General features: G+C 43.1%; 3 protein-coding genes across 5 annotated transcripts in view; 2 read left to right on the forward strand and 1 right to left on the reverse strand.

The window, feature by feature from the left end:
- The first annotated feature begins 4,398 nt into the window (after window positions 1-4,398).
- The window catches only part of LOC117409867 (zinc finger protein 135-like), a 34,285-nt gene continuing 20,470 nt past the window's right edge, over window positions 4,399-18,213 (forward strand). Inside the window, exon 1 of one of the 2 annotated variants that reach the window (XM_059011659.1) lies at window positions 4,399-4,576. The gene's annotated coding sequence lies outside the window, so the exon portion shown is untranslated. The remainder of the gene's footprint in view (window positions 4,577-18,213) is intronic. The other variant, XM_059011658.1, reaches the window with a different exon arrangement.
- LOC131709232 (nanos homolog 3-like) lies at window positions 7,801-8,274 on the forward strand. Its single transcript, XM_059011376.1, has one exon. The coding sequence runs from the start codon at window positions 7,801-7,803 to the stop codon at window positions 8,272-8,274; it is 474 nt and encodes a 157-aa protein (XP_058867359.1).
- Window positions 12,336-18,213, reverse strand: part of LOC131709261 (uncharacterized) — a 9,815-nt gene continuing 3,937 nt past the window's right edge. For both annotated transcript variants that reach the window (XM_059011632.1, XM_059011631.1), the window contains exons 5-8: window positions 14,776-16,305; window positions 14,452-14,582; window positions 13,604-13,699; window positions 12,336-13,294 (exon numbers count right to left, since the gene is read on the reverse strand). In XM_059011632.1, the coding sequence (XP_058867615.1) occupies window positions 13,183-13,294; window positions 13,604-13,699; window positions 14,452-14,582; window positions 14,776-16,305 (1,869 nt within the window). In that variant the 3' untranslated portion in view covers window positions 12,336-13,182. The remainder of the gene's footprint in view (window positions 13,295-13,603; window positions 13,700-14,451; window positions 14,583-14,775; window positions 16,306-18,213) is intronic.

Genomic DNA, 18,213 nt, shown 5'->3' on the forward strand with positions numbered 1-18,213 from the left:
CAGTGTGTGTGTCTCAGTGTGTTTGTCTCAGTGTGTGTGTGTGTGTCTCTGTGTGTGTGTGTGTCTCAGTGTGTGTGTCTCGTGTGTTTGTCTCACTGTGTGTGTCTTGGTGTGTGTGTGTGTCTCAGTGTGTTTGTGTCTCAGTGTGTGTGTGTGTGTGTGTGTGTGTGTGTCTGTGTGTGTGTGTGACTGACACACACACACACGCGCACAAGGATCACAGAGAAGTTTGGTGCCAAACCAATTATTTTTTATTTTAGAACAACAATAAACAAAAAGCTAATTGAACAAAATATCAAACAATTTGAGGAAAGAAAAAGTGGAAACCAAAAAGAACTATTTCTAGTCACCTAATCACAGGTACTGACTCCAATAACTGAGTCCAACCACAGAGCTGCAAAACTGCCCTCTGATCTGCACAAAAAGACGATCCTGACTGAACAAAACTAACAGCCTTTATACCCTTCCAGACCTCCCCCTCCTCCAGAATAAACCATTCTGCAGGTGGGTATATAGAAACAAACCAGCAAACAGTTATCAAGAATAAATAAAGTATTCAAAAAGAAACAAATCAATGAATATATATAAACATGAATCTAACACGTGCATTAAAACTATGCTTTAAAACAAGCAGAGGGAAACGTACTTCAAATCAGCTGTCCCCCCTTTCAATATCTTCTACAGGTACTGCCCTGACTACAGGAAGTCAGTACTCAGGGAAGTCAATAAAAGCTTCCCTCACCAACATGGCTGCTTCCCCACTTCCTGAAATGTGGTGGAGGATCGGTGATGATCTGGGGGTGCTTCAGCAAGGCTGGAATCGGGCAGCTTTGGCATGAATCAAACCATGAAGGCCACTTCTGACCAGACTTCTCCGGACAGTAGATGGGTGTACCAGGGTCCCACTGTTTTCTGCCAATTCTGAGCTGATGGCACTGCTGGACATCTTCCGATTGCGAAGGGAAGTAAGCATGATGTGTCTTTCATCTGCTGCAGTAAGTTTCCTTGGCCGACCACTGCGTCTACGGTCCTCAACGTTGCCCGTTTCTTTGTGCTTCTTCAAAAGAGCTTGGACAGCACATCTGGAAACCCCTGTCTGCCTTGAAATTTCTGCCTGGGAGAGACCTTGCTGATGCAGTATAACTACCTTGTGTCTTGTTGCTGTGCTCAGTCTTGCCATGGTGTATGACTTTTGACAGTAAACTGTCTTCAGCAACCTCACCTTGTTAGCTGAGTTTGGCTGTTCCTCACCCAGTTTTATTCCTCCTACACAGCTGTTTCTGTTTCAGTTATTGATTGTGTTAGAACCTGTTTGGTAAAATTGTTTAATCATACACCTGACTATATGCCTACAAAATCCCTGACTTTGTGCAAGTGTACCTAGAAGAATTGATGCTGTTTTGAAGGCAAAGGGTGGTCACACCAAATATGGATTTGATTTAGATTTTTCTTCTGTTCACTCACTTTGCATTTAGTTAATTGATAAATATAATCTATTAACATGTCTATTTTTTAAAGCATTCTTACTTTACAGCATTTTTTCACACCTGCCTAAATCTTTTGCACAGTACTGTATATATATATATATATATATATATATATTGTAAAAGATTGCACCTCTCTTGGGTTCGTTGCCCCTTTAAAAATAGACCCAACACGACAGAAATGGATTTTTAAGCGCTGGGGCGCTATGTTTAATAAACACAAAATAAACAAAATACAAAACAAACACCTAACACACAGGAACACCCTGACGAACACGGGACAGCTACGCTGTTTCCCCATCCTTACAAAACACACTGGTTTGATTCCGCACTTACTCTGTAACTCCCGACTGCCAGGAAGCAGAGCACACCTTTCTGCCTCCTTCTCCTCAGCAGCCTCGAGCAGACTGCCTGCTCTCCTTTTAAACCCCCCACCTGGATCTAATTTTTAATAACGCCCAGGTGCGGATGATAATTAATAATAAAACAATTAAACAAATCAATTAGCAATACAAATCAAACAAAAGGTGCATTCCACACAGGTTTCTCTCGCAGGGAGGTTTTAACCCCCTCCCTGCTGTCTCTCACAACCCGCTATCTTACAATATATATAAAAACATTAATCTAACACGTGCATTAAAACTATGCTTTAAAACAAGCAGAGGGAAACGTACTTAAAATCAGCTGTCCCCCCTTTCAATATCTTCTACAGGTACTGCCCTGACTACAGGAAGTCAGTACTCAGGGGAGTCAATAAAAGCTTCCCTCACCAACATGGCTGCTTCCCCACTTCCTGTCAAGATGGAGGACCTCACCACCACACCCAACTCAGGTTACCTGAACCATTGCATATCAGTTTATCTCAACAATAGTACTGCAATCCATTGTTGTGGAAGTGTGCTCCTTTCCAAACCAGCTCTCTAAACCGTACTCTTCATTAACCTTTCTTTTGTTGTTCAGGACACTCCCAACCACAGGCCTCCAGTCCCCGTACAACAGGGAAGTGAATTTTGTTTTTCTTATTTTCCTTACTAGACACAAGGATCAGCAACACCATACAAAAACAGATTAAAAACATTTGCAGTAAATGTCCAGATACATACTGAGACAATGTGAGCGTCTCCTCCCTCACACTCCTCCTCCTCCTCATCATCATCATCCTTATCTTCCTCATCAGGTCAATCAGGCGTGGCTGTTTCCAGACTTGACCCTTGACCGTTGTGACTTGAGACTTGACATAAATAGATATATTAGAACAAACAGTTCTAGTAAATGTCCACACGGTGGCAGCATTGTATAAGGAATAAGAACATAAGAAAGTTTCCAAACGAGAGGAGGCCCCATTCAGCCCATCTTGCTCGTTTGGTTGTTAGTAGCTTATTGATCCCAGAATCTCATCAAGCAGCTTCTTGAAGGATCCCAGGGTGTCAGCTTCAACAACATTACTGGGGAGTTGGTTCCAGACCCTCACAATTCTCTGTGTAAAAAAGTGCCTCCTATTTTCTGTTCTGAATGCCCCTTTATCTAATCTCCATTGTGACCCCTGGTCCTTGTTTCTTTTTTCAGGTTGAAAAAGTCCCCTGGGTCGACATTGTCAATACCTTTTAGGATTTTGAATGTTTGAATCAGATCGCCGCGTAGTCTTTGTTCAAGACTGAATAGATTCAATTCTTTTAGCCTGTCTGCATATAACATGCCTTTTAAACCCAGGATAATTCTGGTTGCTCTTCTTTGCACTCTTTCTAGAGCAGCAATATCCTTTTTGTAACGAGGTGCCCAGAACTGAACACAGTATTCTAGGTGAGGTCTTACTAATGCATTGTAAAGTTTTAACATTACTTCCCTTGATTTAAATTCAACACTTCTCACAATATATCCGAGCATCTTGTTGGCCTTTTTTATAGCTTCCCCACATTGTCTAGATGAAGACATTACTGAGTCAACATAAACTCCTAGATATTTATCATAGATTCCTTCTTCAATTTCAGTATCTCCCATATGATATTTAAAATGCACATTTTTATTGCCTGTGTGCAATACTTTACACTTTTCTCTATTAAATGTCATTTGCCATGTGTCTGCCCAGTTCTGAATGCTGTCTAGATCATTTTGAATGACCTTTGCTGCTGCAACAGTGTTTGCCACTCCTCCTATTTTCGTGTCGTCTGCAAATTTAACGAGTTTGTTTACTATACCAGAATCTAAATCATTAATGTAGATTAGGAATAGCAGAGGACCAGGAGCAGTGGTCTGCACTATTATCAGCGATGTGTGTGCAACATAAGCTGCTGGTAGATTACAAAAAACATCAATTAAACTTAGGCTAGGTAGTTGTGATCTTAGTATGTTTTATTCTTTATTAATTAAATTATATTCATTGAAAAAGGCAAGAGAACCAGATTGTTATTATTGTTTTGGTTTAATATAATATAGCAGGCTAATGTTCCTATTGAAGTAGGCTACAATATATTTTGTCGTTCTACTCATTTAATCAAACCAAGTAGTGTAAGAAGGTGCTTGTATCGTTCATGACGTTTTTCAAATCAAGTAAGCTTATTTGTGTATAAAAAACGTGAATAGAGTTGCAGCCAGTGTCATCTTACTTAAAGGCGCTCAAGCTGAAATCGTAAAGTAATTTAAAAGTCGGCTACAAACGTTGCAGCGGACTGTCTCTCTTTAACACGCACGCAAGAACTTGCAGACTTGATGCAACTGTGTTGAGAATTTAAAAAGAAAGCGTTTTATGAGATTTTTAACTATAGGTACCGGCACTATGACTCAAGCTCAGACACAAATGAATCCCTACGCTGTAGTGACGTGGCATGTTGCTTTGAAACCACGCCCTCTATAGTGCTTCAGTGGCGGTACAGCCTTTCACACAGGCAGGTAAGACGCTTCAGTGCCGTCTCTGAACCACCTGGTGAGGTGCTTCAGAGACGCTATAAAATATGATGGTATTGCTGTGGCGGTGTAAGCAATTCACACAGACCTGTAAGCCGCTACAGTGGCGGTTCTGAACCGTCATGACTCCTCTGTGTGAAAGCACTTAGAATACCTGGCCAGGTTAAGTTAATTCTCTATTCAATTGCTAAGTAATTTATTCCTCGTTTATAAAGTCGGCCTTTCAGATTCATAATGTAAAATTAGGTGAAGCTATATCAATTTACTGTCAGTTTTTGGTAAGGGGTTTATCTCTCCTCTCTCCTCTCTCTCGTTGTTTTAACTGCAACGAGAGAGGGAGAGAGGGGGCGGGGCAGAGAAGGAGGCGGAGACGCTGCTAGGCAACCGGCTCCTGAACATTCCACTCCGCTGAGCAGAGACCGTTAGGATTTAAAAATGCCAAAGTTCCGAGCGCCGTTAGTATGGGCTGCCAGAAATGAGGAGAAAATAAATACAGCTTTTTATAAATGTGTGCATTCAGATATCATTTAGAAATCTAGTTACAACATTTAACAGTTAGCTAAATATTTAAATAAATCTTAAATCTCTTAACTAGATTTAACATTTAGTTAAATATTTAAATAAATCTTAAATCTCTTAACTAGATTTAACATTTAGCTAAATATTTAAATAAATCTTAAATCTCTTAGCTAGATTTAACATTTAGTTAAATATTTAACTGGCCGCTAAATCTGAATATTTAACAATTAGAATAACATAATTGTACCTGTGTGTATGTGTCTCAGTGTGTGTGTGTGTGTCTCAGTGTGTATACATTGTGTTATAATTGTTGCTATTCAACCATTGGTTTGTTTTGATTTTGATCTTTAACCCCCCCCCCCCCCCAAACATACACACACACACAGAGATACTGACACACACTCACTGACACACACACGCTTATGCTATGCACTTATGTTATGCTAATTGGTAAATATGCAAATTCAACATTACAATAGCCAATCAAGTCGCGTGAATGCATGAAGTGGGCGGAGCTCATTTGCATACAAACTCAAGATTCAGCTGCCATTTAAATATTTAGCTAAATGTTACATTTAGTTAAGTGATTTAAGTACCAGAATCTAAATCATTAATGTAGATTAGGAATAGCAGAGGACCTAATACTGATCCCAATGTGCATTATAAATATCATATGGGAGATACTGAAATTGAAGAAGGAATCTATGAAAAAGACCTAGGAGTTTATGTTGACTCAGAAATGTCTTCATCTAGACAATGTGGGGAAGCTATAAAAAAAAGGCCAACAAGATGCTCTGATATATTATGAAAAGTATTGAATTTAAATCAAGTATCTGACCATTACAGCCTAACACTATTCAATTATAATGCATACCCAATACATTACAATGTCCACAAGTACCGCTATTTTAGGCTTTTTTAGTGCTCTGAAATATGAGGTGTATTTCATGTTTAAACAGGTCCGCGGAATGTCTGTGAAATCCTCATTATAATCCTAATCCTAATTGGATGACTTGACCATGGTCATGTGACTGAATCCATTTTTTCTTCCTCACTGCGTTCGGTACTTGCTCTGTCTTTATTGATTTTTAGTGACAGGCTCGTCAACAACAGCAGCCACCATGACACTTCACCAGTAAAACCGGACGCACAGGCGCACGCAGCAAGGAACACGCATGACGCACCCCGCATCACGTGACTGTGCAGGTGAACGTGATTGGATAGCCGCATAGATGCAATGCAAACAACTCACTCAATCAACACGCCCTGAACCAGTAGAGTATGCCATTGCACCGCCAGCCAGTGCAGCAGCCACATGTACTGCATTTCATAACGAGAAAATAAACATGTCACAAAATCGGGACGAATGGCGTCCCGGCAGTACCTCGATCGGGACGCGGGACAAAGCCCCTATAGGTTTCATAAATAATATTTCTACGTTTTCTGTGTAGACAGTCATACTGACGTTCTCATTAATTTAATTAGATTTAACGTTGTATTTTTTATGCATATCATTCCCCCCCATTCCTTTTTTTCTCATTAAATTAAGCTTACCTTTTGCCAGCCTCAATCTCCCCCTGTCCGCGTCATTTTCCAGTTGCAGCTGTCTGTCAGCACTGGATTACATTTGATAATTTGCCCTGAACCGACGCTGCAGCTGGATGTTTGTGTGTATGGAGGCTATACCGCTGTAAAATATCTGTGTGTCCGCCAGAAAAAACACACGACCGTGATTACACTAACATTTATTAAAACATTTTAGAAGTTAAAAAAAAAACAGATACCGGTATTAATATACTCGATCTGTTTTTATAGATTCGCTGAAGTTTTAAATGATACATGTATAGTAGTTGCTTCTGATTTATGATGTTTAAATTAAATGCACTTCATTTTCTGATATTCGGATTCTTCAATCTCTGCGCCACGCATTCTCGCTTCTCATTGGTCAGTTTCTCTGGTTACGGCTGCGCAGCTCCAGGATCGGATCAAGATTTCGGATCAGTGGAGCTTGGTTCTGATCCGCTCAGTACAACGCCTTTTCATGATCCGGCTCCAGTGAGCCCGGATCCGATCCTGCTTTTTGATCTCGTCAGTACAACCGGCCCCAGGTGTAACACTGTGGTGTTTGGTCATGTGGAACTCTAAATAATTGCTAAACGTTATGGGTTTAATTTGTGTCGTAGTTTAATGTTTAGATTTTAAACACCAGCCCTGTTATAAACCCGTACAAAATGTTTAAAAAGTGTTGCAAATCATAAACACGTCCCAGAGTTTACAAAATAAACACGGCAGGGTGTTTGAATCCTCACACATTTAGAATTACAAACTCAGTGAGGTGTTTGAAAAGAGTTTTAAAGTTAAGCACTCGGTCTTGCAGTGTACGATACTGTGTTAATACACACACTGTATGTGAATCTGCAGGTTACCATCCCTGTCAACGCGTTTCAACAATTCATGTACAGTAACAAATATTAATAAACTGACGTCAGAGACCGGTCCTGGCGTCAAAGATTCATTCCATTCAGCGTCGCTGATTCTGCACACCGCTGAACCCCGCGGTTTCAAACGTCTTGTATTATTATAAAAACTCACCATCGAATAATATTATAAGAAGAAAAGAAAGAAAAATGAAATCGCGAGTTGCAAAGTGTTGCAGCTTGAATGCGCCTGGGGGTTAGTTGGTCGGTTCTTTTCGATGGTTTGTTGTATTGATTTCGGGCCGCCTTGGTCAAGGATTTGAGGAACGGGGTGTTACTGTATCCCGGGACCCTGCCTTCAAATTCAGATTCAGGTTCTGGATTGACAGGTCGAAGCTAGAGTACTGGTGGCGACTCCGTGTGCAGACAGTTCAACCGCAAGTCTTTGTGTGTGTATCGTTATTTTACTTTGATCAAAAATGGACCGCGGTAACCAGAGCTTCGACGTGTGGAAAGACTACTTCGGTCTGGCCGAACTGCTGCAGGAAACGAGGACTCGTGGCGCTGCTGGAAGCGAGCCGGGTCCCGAACCGAGTCCCGGTGCTGCAGCCGGCATGGCGGCGACACAGCCCGACCGCGGCACGAAGCAGCAGAGCGCTTCAGAAGTCAAGTCGCCGGCGCTAAACCAACACGACCCGACGGACGGAGGAAGCAAGTGCTGCGTGTTTTGCAAAAAGAACGGGGAGTCCAGAAAGGTCTACAACGGCCACAGCTTTAAGGACGGTGACAAAGTGCTGTGCCCCTATCTCAGACGCTACAAGTGCCCGCGTTGCGGTGCCACCGGAGATGAAGCGCACACGAAGCGCTACTGCCCGCAGCGTAACACAGACTACCACGGCCCGCTAAAGAGAAGCGAGACGGGCAAGGCGCCAGGGGGAGCCCCCCTTCAGTGATACCCCAAGAATATATCTGAGATGCACTCGGCCCAGAACCGCCCCAAACCGGCAGAAGTCTGGGGAAGTAAAAACACAACTGGGACGGCGGGTAACCGTTCTTCCTCAAAAAAACAAACCAAACCAAACCCCAGTTGTTTTAAATGTCGGTTTGTTGTTTGTTTTCGCTGCACTTTGCTGCCGTGCTGTCTGCGTTTACAAGCTGTACTTTGTTTTGTGCTATAAATAAATATTCGGCATGTTAATGTATTACGAGTCTAACACACAGTATATGCGTGTCTATATGTATATATGTAAATGTTTTGGATTGCATGTAGAGTTCTTCAGTATATATGTAAAGGTTTTGGATTGCATGTAGAGTTCTTCAGTATAGATGTATATATGTAAAGGTTTTGAATTGCATGTAGAGTTCTTCAGTATATATGTAAAGGTTTTGAATTGCATGTAGAGTTCTTCAGTATATATGTAAAGGTTTTGAATTGCATGTAGAGTTCTTCAGTATAGATGTAAAGGTTTTGGATTGCATGTAGAGTTCTTCAGTATAGATGTAAAGGTTTTGTATTGCATGTAGAGTTCTTCAGTATAGATGTAAAGGTTTTGGATTGCATGTAGAGTTCTTCAGTATATATGTAAATGTTTTGAATTGCATGTAGAGTTCTTCAGTATATATGTAAATGTTTTGAATTGCATGTAGAGTTCTTCAGTATATATGTACATGTTTTGAATTGCATGTAGAGTTCTTCAGTATATATGTAAAGGTTTTGTATTGCATGTAGAGTTCTTCAGTATAGATGTAAAGGTTTTGGATTGCATGTAGAGTTCTTCAGTATAGATGTATATATGTAAAGGTTTTGGATTGCATGTAGAGTTCTTCAGTATAGATGTAAAGGTTTTGGATTGCATGTAGAGTTCTTCAGTATAGATGTATATATGTAAAGGTTTTGAATTGCATGTAGAGTTCTTCAGTATATATGTAAAGGTTTTGTATTGCATGTAGAGTTCTTCAGTATATATGTAAAGGTTTTGTATTGCATGTAGAGTTCTTCAGTATATATGTAAAGGTTTTGTATTGCATGTAGAGTTCTTCAGTATAGATGTAAATGTGTTGAATTGCATGTAGAGTTCTTCAGTATATATGTAAAGGTTTTGGATTGCATGTAGAGTTCTTCAGTATATATGTATATATGTAAAGGTTTTGGAATGCATGTAGAGTTCTTCAGTATAGATGTAAAGGTTTTGGATTGCATGTAGAGTTCTTCAGTATAGATGTATATATGTAAAGGTTTTGGATTGCATGTAGAGTTCTTCAGTATATATGTAAATGTGTTGAATTGCATGTAGAGTTCTTCAGTATATATGTAAAGGTTTTGAATTGCATGTAGAGTTCTTCAGTATATATGTAAATGTGTTGAATTGCATGTAGAGTTCTTCAGTATAGATGTAAAGGTTTTGAATTGCATGTAGAGTTCTTCAGTATAGATGTATATATGTAAAGGTTTTGTATTGCATGTAGAGTTCTTCAGTATATATGTAAAGGTTTTGGATTGCATGTAGAGTTCTTCAGTATATATGTATATATGTAAAGGTTTTGGATTGCATGTAGAGTTCTTCAGTATATATGTATATATGTAAAGGTTTTGGATTGCATGTAGAGTTCTTCAGTATATATGTATATATGTAAAGGTTTTGGATTGCATGTAGAGTTCTTCAGTATATATGTAAAGGTTTTGGATTGCATGTAGAGTTCTTCAGTATATATGTATATATGTAAAGGTTTTGAATTGCATGTAGAGTTCTTCAGTATATATGTAAAGGTTTTGGATTGCATGTAGAGTTCTTCAGTATATATGTAAAGGTTTTGGATTGCATGTAGAGTTCTTCAGTATATATGTAAAGGTTTTGGATTGCATGTAGAGTTCTTCAGTATAGATGTATATATGTAAAGGTTTTGGATTGCATGTAGAGTTCTTCAGTATATATGTATATATGTAAAGGTTTTGGATTGCATGTAGAGTTCTTCAGTATATATGTATATATGTAAAGGTTTTGAATTGCATGTAGAGTTCTTCAGTATATATGTAAATGTGTTGAATTGCATGTAGAGTTCTTCAGTGTATATATGTAAAGATTTTGTATTGCATGTAGAGTTCTTCAGTATATATGTAAATGTGTTGAATTGCATGTAGAGTTCTTCAGTATATATGTAAAGGTTTTGGATTGCATGTAGAGTTCTTCAGTATATATGTATATATGTAAAGGTTTTGGATTGCATGTAGAGTTCTTCAGTATATATGTATATATGTAAAGGTTTTGGATTGCATGTAGAGTTCTTCAGTATATATGTATATATGTAAAGGTTTTGAATTGCATGTAGAGTTCTTCAGTATATATGTAAAGGTTTTGGATTGCATGTAGAGTTCTTCAGTATATATGTATATATGTAAAGGTTTTGGATTGCATGTAGAGTTCTTCAGTATATATGTATATATGTAAAGGTTTTGGATTGCATGTAGAGTTCTTCAGTATAGATGTAAAGGTTTTGTATTGCATGTAGAGTTCTTCAGTATATATGTAAAGGTTTTGGATTGCATGTAGAGTTCTTCAGTATATATGTAAATGTGTTGAATTGCATGTAGAGTTCTTCAGTATATATGTAAAGGTTTTGGATTGCATGTAGAGTTCTTCAGTATATATGTATATATGTAAAGGTTTTGAATTGCATGTAGAGTTCTTCAGTATATATGTAAAGGTTTTGGATTGCATGTAGAGTTCTTCAGTATATATGTAAATGTTTTGAATTGCATGTAGAGTTCTTCAGTATATATGTAAAGGTTTTGAATTGCATGTAGAGTTCTTCAGTATATATGTATATATGTAAAGGTTTTGGATTGCATGTAGAGTTCTTCAGTATATATGTAAAGGTTTTGTATTGGATAGTTCTTCACCTCACTGCTCCTCGATTGCATTGTTCCAAGGAGTTTACACCCAATATAAACAATCTACATTTATTCTTCGTTGTGTCTCTATTCTTTGGTTTTTTGTGTCGCTGCACATTATTATTAACTTCAATTTCAAACATTTCTGTACTTTTACAAGAAACACGCAAAACTCTTGCATTACCATTAACTCACTGTGCTTCATGCAGTCGAATGAAACCCGCTGAATAATGTGACCTTAACATATTGAATAAAACACCGCTTTGTAGTTTTCCAGATACTAAACAAAAAAAACTGACAAATTAAAAAATGGGACATTTCAAAATCTAACATGAAATACTACTGTACTGCTATTGTGGCTTCCGGTAGACTTTTGCAGTATCATTTTGCAGCTTCTTTTGATTACACAATGTTAAATAAAATATCTACATTGTGTTCAGATAGGTTTTCTTTTTTTTTATATGTCAATCCTAAAATTGTTTTTTGGTGCAAAACATTTGACCTGAGCTGCAGATTTCACTTTGGCTTCAGAACTAGAAACAAACAGCAATTACAAAAAGAAAGCCTTTGATAAAAAAAAATAAAGAGCTCTCTCCTGCAGGGGGCGATAGGCGAATGCAGTCCCTAAAGAGCCGTTTTTCTGAGCTGGAGCTCTGCTTATTATACTCAGTATATATGCCGTGGCTCCTGCCCCTGTCCCCTCACCCTATCCTGGCTAGTCGCAGCCCGTGCTCGGGTGATGTCACTCCAGTCGTCAGTCACTTTAAGGTTCGCTTCCTGTGGAGTGTTTTTAACACGTGCTTCGGATCTGTTTTCTGTGACGCAGATCAGTTTGCAGACGTCAGGTTTGAGGAGTTTTGCTGGTGATGGGATCTTCACGGTGAACTACATGTTACACGGCAACTGAAATCCGTGAAAAAAATAAATAATACAAAACAGCCGTAGTCACACGCGACATCTTCAAGCTGTGATCTAGGTCAGGATAAAAACTAGAAAACAGCTTTTTAAAAAGAATTCCAATACAAACCTTCCACACCAATGAGAACAGAGAGTAACTTCAGTATGAGAGAACAAACTTTACTCAACTTGTAAAAAAAAAAAAAAAAAAACATTTGGTAAGCCGCGTCAAAACAATCAATTAAATAAATAATAAATAAAAAAAACATTTATAAAAGACAACCAAATACTCAGTATTTTCTAAAACCGTTTAGACTTTAAGAACGTAAAAAAAATAACCCAACAAAAACACACACACAGAAGCACCTGACCACTGCAGCTCAGTGGCTGCTGAATATTTTTGCGTCGTGTGTCTGCGGGTGCCTCTTGTGCAGGGCGGCTTCTGGCTTTCCTTCCACCCCGAGCTCTCAATTACTTAATTGCTCTAAATTATTTGACAAATTGGACACATTAAACAATTCTCTCTCCCCGGCCTCACAATGTTTCACAGCTCCTGCACACTTTGAATCAAGGGCATTTTTTTTTTTAAACTGTCAATTTAAAAGACCTTGAAAAAATTCTTATTAAAAAGGAGTCATGTAGCAGACGCTTTTGTCCAAAGCGACTTACAGAGACCAGGGGGTGAGCGATGCATCACAACTGCTGCTGCTCCAGAGTCACTCACAAGGATGTCCGATTGAACAAATAAGTTAGAAGAATGAAGTGAAACTCAAGTTGCAATGAAAACCTGGAGGACTGGAGTTTGCCGGCCCAGCTCTGGCGGTGTGTCTCCCAATGGGGTTACAGGTCCTTGGGGTTGACGGTGTGTCTCCAGCGGGGTTACAGGTCCTTGGGTTGGGCGGTGTGTCTCCAGCGGGGTTACAGGTCCTTGGGGTTGGCGGTGCGTCTCCAGTGGGGTTACAGGTCCTTGGGGTTGGTGGTGCGTCTCCCAGCGGGGTTACAGGTCCTTGGGGTTGGCGGTGTGTCTCCAGCGGGGTTACAGGTCCTTGGGGTTGGCGGTGTGTCTCCAGCGGGGTTACAGGTCCTTGGGGTTGGCGGTGTAGCGAGCAGCTCCCCTCCAGCCCAGCCTGGCCCTGCGGGGGTTCCTTCCAGACTGCAGCTCCCGGTGAGTCAGCATGATGAGCCGGCTGAAACAGGGCCCGCACACGATGTCAGAAACGGGAGGAGAGGAGAGACACAGAGACACAGAGCAGGCAGTGCGGCTTCACAGTGCAGCTAGATGACAAGCAGAGCAAAAAGCACAGCATTACGCAGACAGGGAGAGAGAGAACGGGGAAGGGATGCGTAACCAGGCACATGTGCAAACTGCAGATACAGAGAGACAACAGATTGTCAGGAAGATATTTGTAACGACAGACAGAGGCAGACACACAGTCCAGAGCGAGTGAAAGGAGCGAGCGGTGAAGCGGTCTGGTGTCTCGGGTGAGTTCACTTACTTGATCTGCGAGAGCTCCTCTATGAGTCCGCACACCAGCTCGCTGGCGTCCTCGTAGTCCTGCAGAGACCGGGACCGGGGCTCCGGCATCGCCTCCCTGAAGACAAGAACACAGAGCAGCAGTGAAACAGCCAGCCAGCCACTGCAGCTGTAAAGCCAGCCAGGCACTAGAGCTGTAACGTCTCCACTGGAGTAGTACACCTAGCAGCACAGAGACATTTTTGGATTGAAACATCATTTAAAAAAACAAATAAATCAATAAATAAATAAAAAAAATAAATACACTATTTGAACATCATTTTGATCTGTTATTTAACATCATGTAATCAATGAAACAACAAAACAGTATCCTGAAAATAAAGTCGACCTGAAGCCATAATATCAGCACAGCAGCATTTCATGTTAGATTTCCAAACGTCACATTTGTCGTCAGTTTTTCGTTAAGTACATGGGAAAACTACAAAGCGGTGGTGTGTAACTCAATATGTGAACGTAACGTTATTCAGCAGGTTTCATCCGACTTCACGCAGCAAAATGAGTTCGTTCTATAGGGGGACCACAGCTGTATAGAGGCACCGGGGGCGATCCCCCAGCCTCTGCTGAATGCTTCATTGTAAAACCTTCAGCAGCCTTCTGTTCAAAAAGACGACTTCTAATCTAAACGCTTTCTCACTGGATTTGAGTTTTTCTTTCAGCGTTTCAATGCTAAAGCGCTTCGTAGTGGTTGCTAGTCATGGGGTGAACGCCAGAGAATTACCTTCTGAACAAAAGGACACAAACACTCCATTCAAACACACTAATGGAGAACAGATGTTTGAAAACGTCCCCCCTCCCTCCCTCTCCGCCTACCCCAGTGTGATCTCGTGGAGCTGCGAGTCCGAGATGGAGCCGATGGAGAGAGGCAGCTCCAGGGCAGAACCACCGGACTCTGTCCCAAGGACAGGGAGCGGAGCCGGGAGAGAGCAGGAGTCAGTGAAGCGCTGCAACACACAGAGGAGATTCTTACAGAGAGATAGAGGTTGCCTGGAAACCATGGCAAACTCAGTGCTATATAATCCTGAGGGGGGGAGACTGACTGACTGCTAAAACTTCAGGAGAAACTTTAATAAGGGACCATGTTAATATGACTCTGACTGACTGATCCGCTGCCCACAGTAAACGCCGGTCACTCACCTGCGTGGAGCAGCTGTGCAGAAACTCAGAGTCCCACTCGCTGTGATCCTCGCAGCTCTGTGTGGCCCCCGTGTCCTCTCTCTCAGACTCGGGGCTCCCCCGGGCAGCAGCTGGGGTACAGGGGTGGGGTCCCCCCTCCTCTCGATCCTGGGCGGCCGAGGCAGGGTCTGTCTGTCCGTCTGCCCCAGCTGCTCCCTGGAGACTTCCCTCCGCCTCGGTGTGAGTCAGATCAGGGCAGGCTGTCTCAGCGCACACTAGCGCGGTCCTCACCTCCCTCTTCCCAGCAGCAGCAGCAGCAGCACTGGTGGCAGGCTTGCACCGCCTTGACCGCGCCGCCCCCTTAGCCTTGCGCTGCCCGGCCCCCGCATCGCTCGAGTCTTCCATCTCCAGCACGGCAAAGCGGGATTCCCAGTCCCTCTCCGCCAGCACGCACGGGTTCACGTACACGGCTGCTGGTTTGGATTCTGCTGCTGCTGCTGCACTGGATGATGACGTTGATAGTTTGTTGTTCTCTGAAAGCTTTATTTGTCCCCAGTCGCTTCCCTCTCCCTCTCCGAAGCTCTGCGATGCTTTTAACTCTTCCGTCTCGGTTCTGCTCTGTGAATGGCTTTGCTGGGTTTTTCTCATGAAATCCTTCTCGTTCATTTCAGGGCCCGCCTCCTCACTGCCTGGGATTTGCCTGCCTGCTGCCGATTCCGCGTCCTCATTCCTGAGTCGGATCCGGGATCGCTCCGCGCAGCTCCGAGGGGACCAGGAGGCGGCAGAGGCATGAGGCAGCTGTGTTGTTCCAGATCCCGGATTCGGGAAAACTTGCGAGCCCTTCTCCATCGCGACTCCTCGCCCCTGCCTGGGGATCACCCCTTTGCAGAGCCTCGTAGATTCTTCTCTCTCAGGAACGGAGGCTGCTGCTGCTGGCAGGGCAGGAGGCTCTCCGGGGGTTCCGCAGTGGGAATGTGGGGGTGCAGGCTGAGCCCCAGCTTCGTTGCAAGGCTCCGCCACCCCCTTTCCCTGCAGATCGGCCGATGTTTCAGCTTGTGTCTCGGGGTAAGTCTCAATGTGTTTCGGCTTGGCTGACTCAGACTGCGTCCCCCCCTCTGTAAACACAGCCTCCACGCTCCCTAATAAACAGGCTAGCTCTCCCTGTGGACTACCAGCAACACCACCGCCCTGCGTTTCTGTACCCTCCAACCCCAGAGAGACTTTTAATCCAGGGGTCCCGCACCCCTCGGAATGGGGTAGGTGCTCCTGCACCCCCTCTCCTGCCCCCCCTTGCTCCGTTACAGTGGCCTGCTGCCTCTCTGGATCTGCCTCCTGTCTCTGCTCTCCCGAAGTGCTGGCTTTGTGGTTCGGCCCGTGCACTCCCCCGTGACTGTGGAGGGTGGCGTCTCCCTGCCCCGGCCCTTCCCCTACACCCCTGTGCTGGTCCGAAGTGGTATCCTCCGGCGCGCTGGGCTGGGCGACATCATCACCATCATCCTCATCATCATCGCAGGATAAGCCCGCAGTGGAGGAGCGGCCCGGGAGGATATTCTGAAAACGCAAGCACAGCAGACAGCAGTTCACTAAAACAAGGAAAGCAACTTCAAAATACATTACTTAAAATAGTTAAAATAGTTTGAACTGACCCCCCTCCTGCCCGCCACCTTCTTACCCTTCATATGGCGTCTGCAGTATAGAAAACTAATGCAATTACTGAAATACTGTTTTTGTTACTGGGATCCTTATGGGCCGATAGTGTCGATCTGTAATTATTAATTATTAATTTAGCAGACGCTTTTATCCAAAGTGACTTAGAGACTAGGGGGTGAGCTATACTTCATCAACAACTGCTGCTGCTGCTGCAGAGTCACTTCCAATAGAACCTTGTTTGTTTCACGTCTCATCTGAAGGATGTCTGTCTGTCTGTCACTCTACATGGTGAGCACGATCACTGCTCCTGATTTCACACCGGTCTCCACCCATCTTGTATCACACGCTCCTGAGCCTCCTTTCAGGTTGCTTTGGGCTGTAACCCCGATACAAACCCTCAGTTTAACACCAATGCAATTAGGAGGGATATGTCCTCGTTTGGTTAAGGTGTGTTTTTTTCTTTTTAATATATAAACGTTTTACCTGAGCCCAGGTGCTGCTTTTCAGTTCTAGTTGCCCTGCCTAAGACACGCTGTTATTACAGAGTCCAGCCACACGAGTCTTTATAGAAGCGGGAGCCTCGGACACGCTGTTATTACAGAGTCCAGCCGCGCGAGTCTCTACAGAAGCGGGAGCCTCGGATACGCTGTTATTACAGAGTCCAGCCACACGAGTCTCTATAGAAGCGGGAGCCTCGGACACGCTGTTATTACAGAGTCCAGCCACACGAGTCTCTATAGAAGCGGGAGCCTCGGACACGCTGTTATTACAGAGTCCAGTCGCACGAGTCTCTATAGAAGCGGGAGCCTCGGACACGCTGTTATTACAGAGTCCAGCCACACGAGTCTTTATAGAAGCGGGAGCCTCGGACACGCTGTTATTACAGAGTCCAGCCACACGAGTCTTTATAGAAGCGGGAGCCTCGGACACGCTGTTATTACAGAGTCCAGCCGCACGAGTCTTTATAGAAGCGGGAGCCTCGGACACGCTGTTATTACAGAGTCCAGCCACACGAGTCTTTATAGAAGCGGGAGCCTCGGACACGCTGTTATTACAGAGTCCAGCCGCGTGAGTCTCTACAGAAGCGGGAGCCTCGGACACGCTGTTATTGCAGAGTCCAGCCGTGCGAGTCTCTACAGAAGCGGGAGCCTCGGACACGCTGTTATTACAGAGTCCAGACGCACGAGTCTTTATAGAAGCGGGAGCCTCGGACACGCTGTTATTACAGAGTCCAGACGCACGAGTCTTTATAGAAGCGGGAGCCTCGGACACGCTGTTATTACAGAGTCCAGCCACACGAGTCTTTACAGAAGCGGGAGCCTCGGACACGCTGTTATTACAGAGTCCAGCCGCGCGAGTCTCTACAGAAGCGGGAGCCTCAGACACGCTGTTATTACAGAGTCCAGCCGCGCGAGTCTCTACAGAAGCGGGAGCCTCGGACACGCTGTTATTACAGAGTCCAGCTGCGCGAGTCTTTACAGAAGCGGGAGCCTCGGACACACTTATTATAAAAAGTGTTCACGTATTTGATACAGATGTAAGAGTGATTTTTTTTATATATGTATTGTAAGACAGCAGGGAGGGTGTTAAAATCCTCCCTGTGTAGGATATGTGCGCAGGCACCTTGTTTGTTAGTTTGCTCTATTGTTTGATTGTTTTGCTTTGTCGTTACTTTGATTTGTTAATTGTTTTATTATTGATTATCCCCTGCACCTGGTGCTTATTATTAAATTAGAGCCAGGTGCAGGGTATAAAAGAGAGGCTGTCAGTTTGCTCGGGGCTGCTGAGGAGAAGGAGGCAGAAAGGGGT

This window comes from Acipenser ruthenus, chromosome 42 (assembly GCF_902713425.1).
Source record: "Acipenser ruthenus chromosome 42, fAciRut3.2 maternal haplotype, whole genome shotgun sequence".
Taxonomy (NCBI): domain Eukaryota; kingdom Metazoa; phylum Chordata; class Actinopteri; order Acipenseriformes; family Acipenseridae; genus Acipenser; species Acipenser ruthenus.

Excerpts from the sequence above, each read along its gene's own strand:
- LOC131709232 (XM_059011376.1), top strand. The coding sequence starts at position 7,801 with ATGGACCGCGGTAACCAGAGCTTCGACGTGTGGAAAGACTACTTCGGT.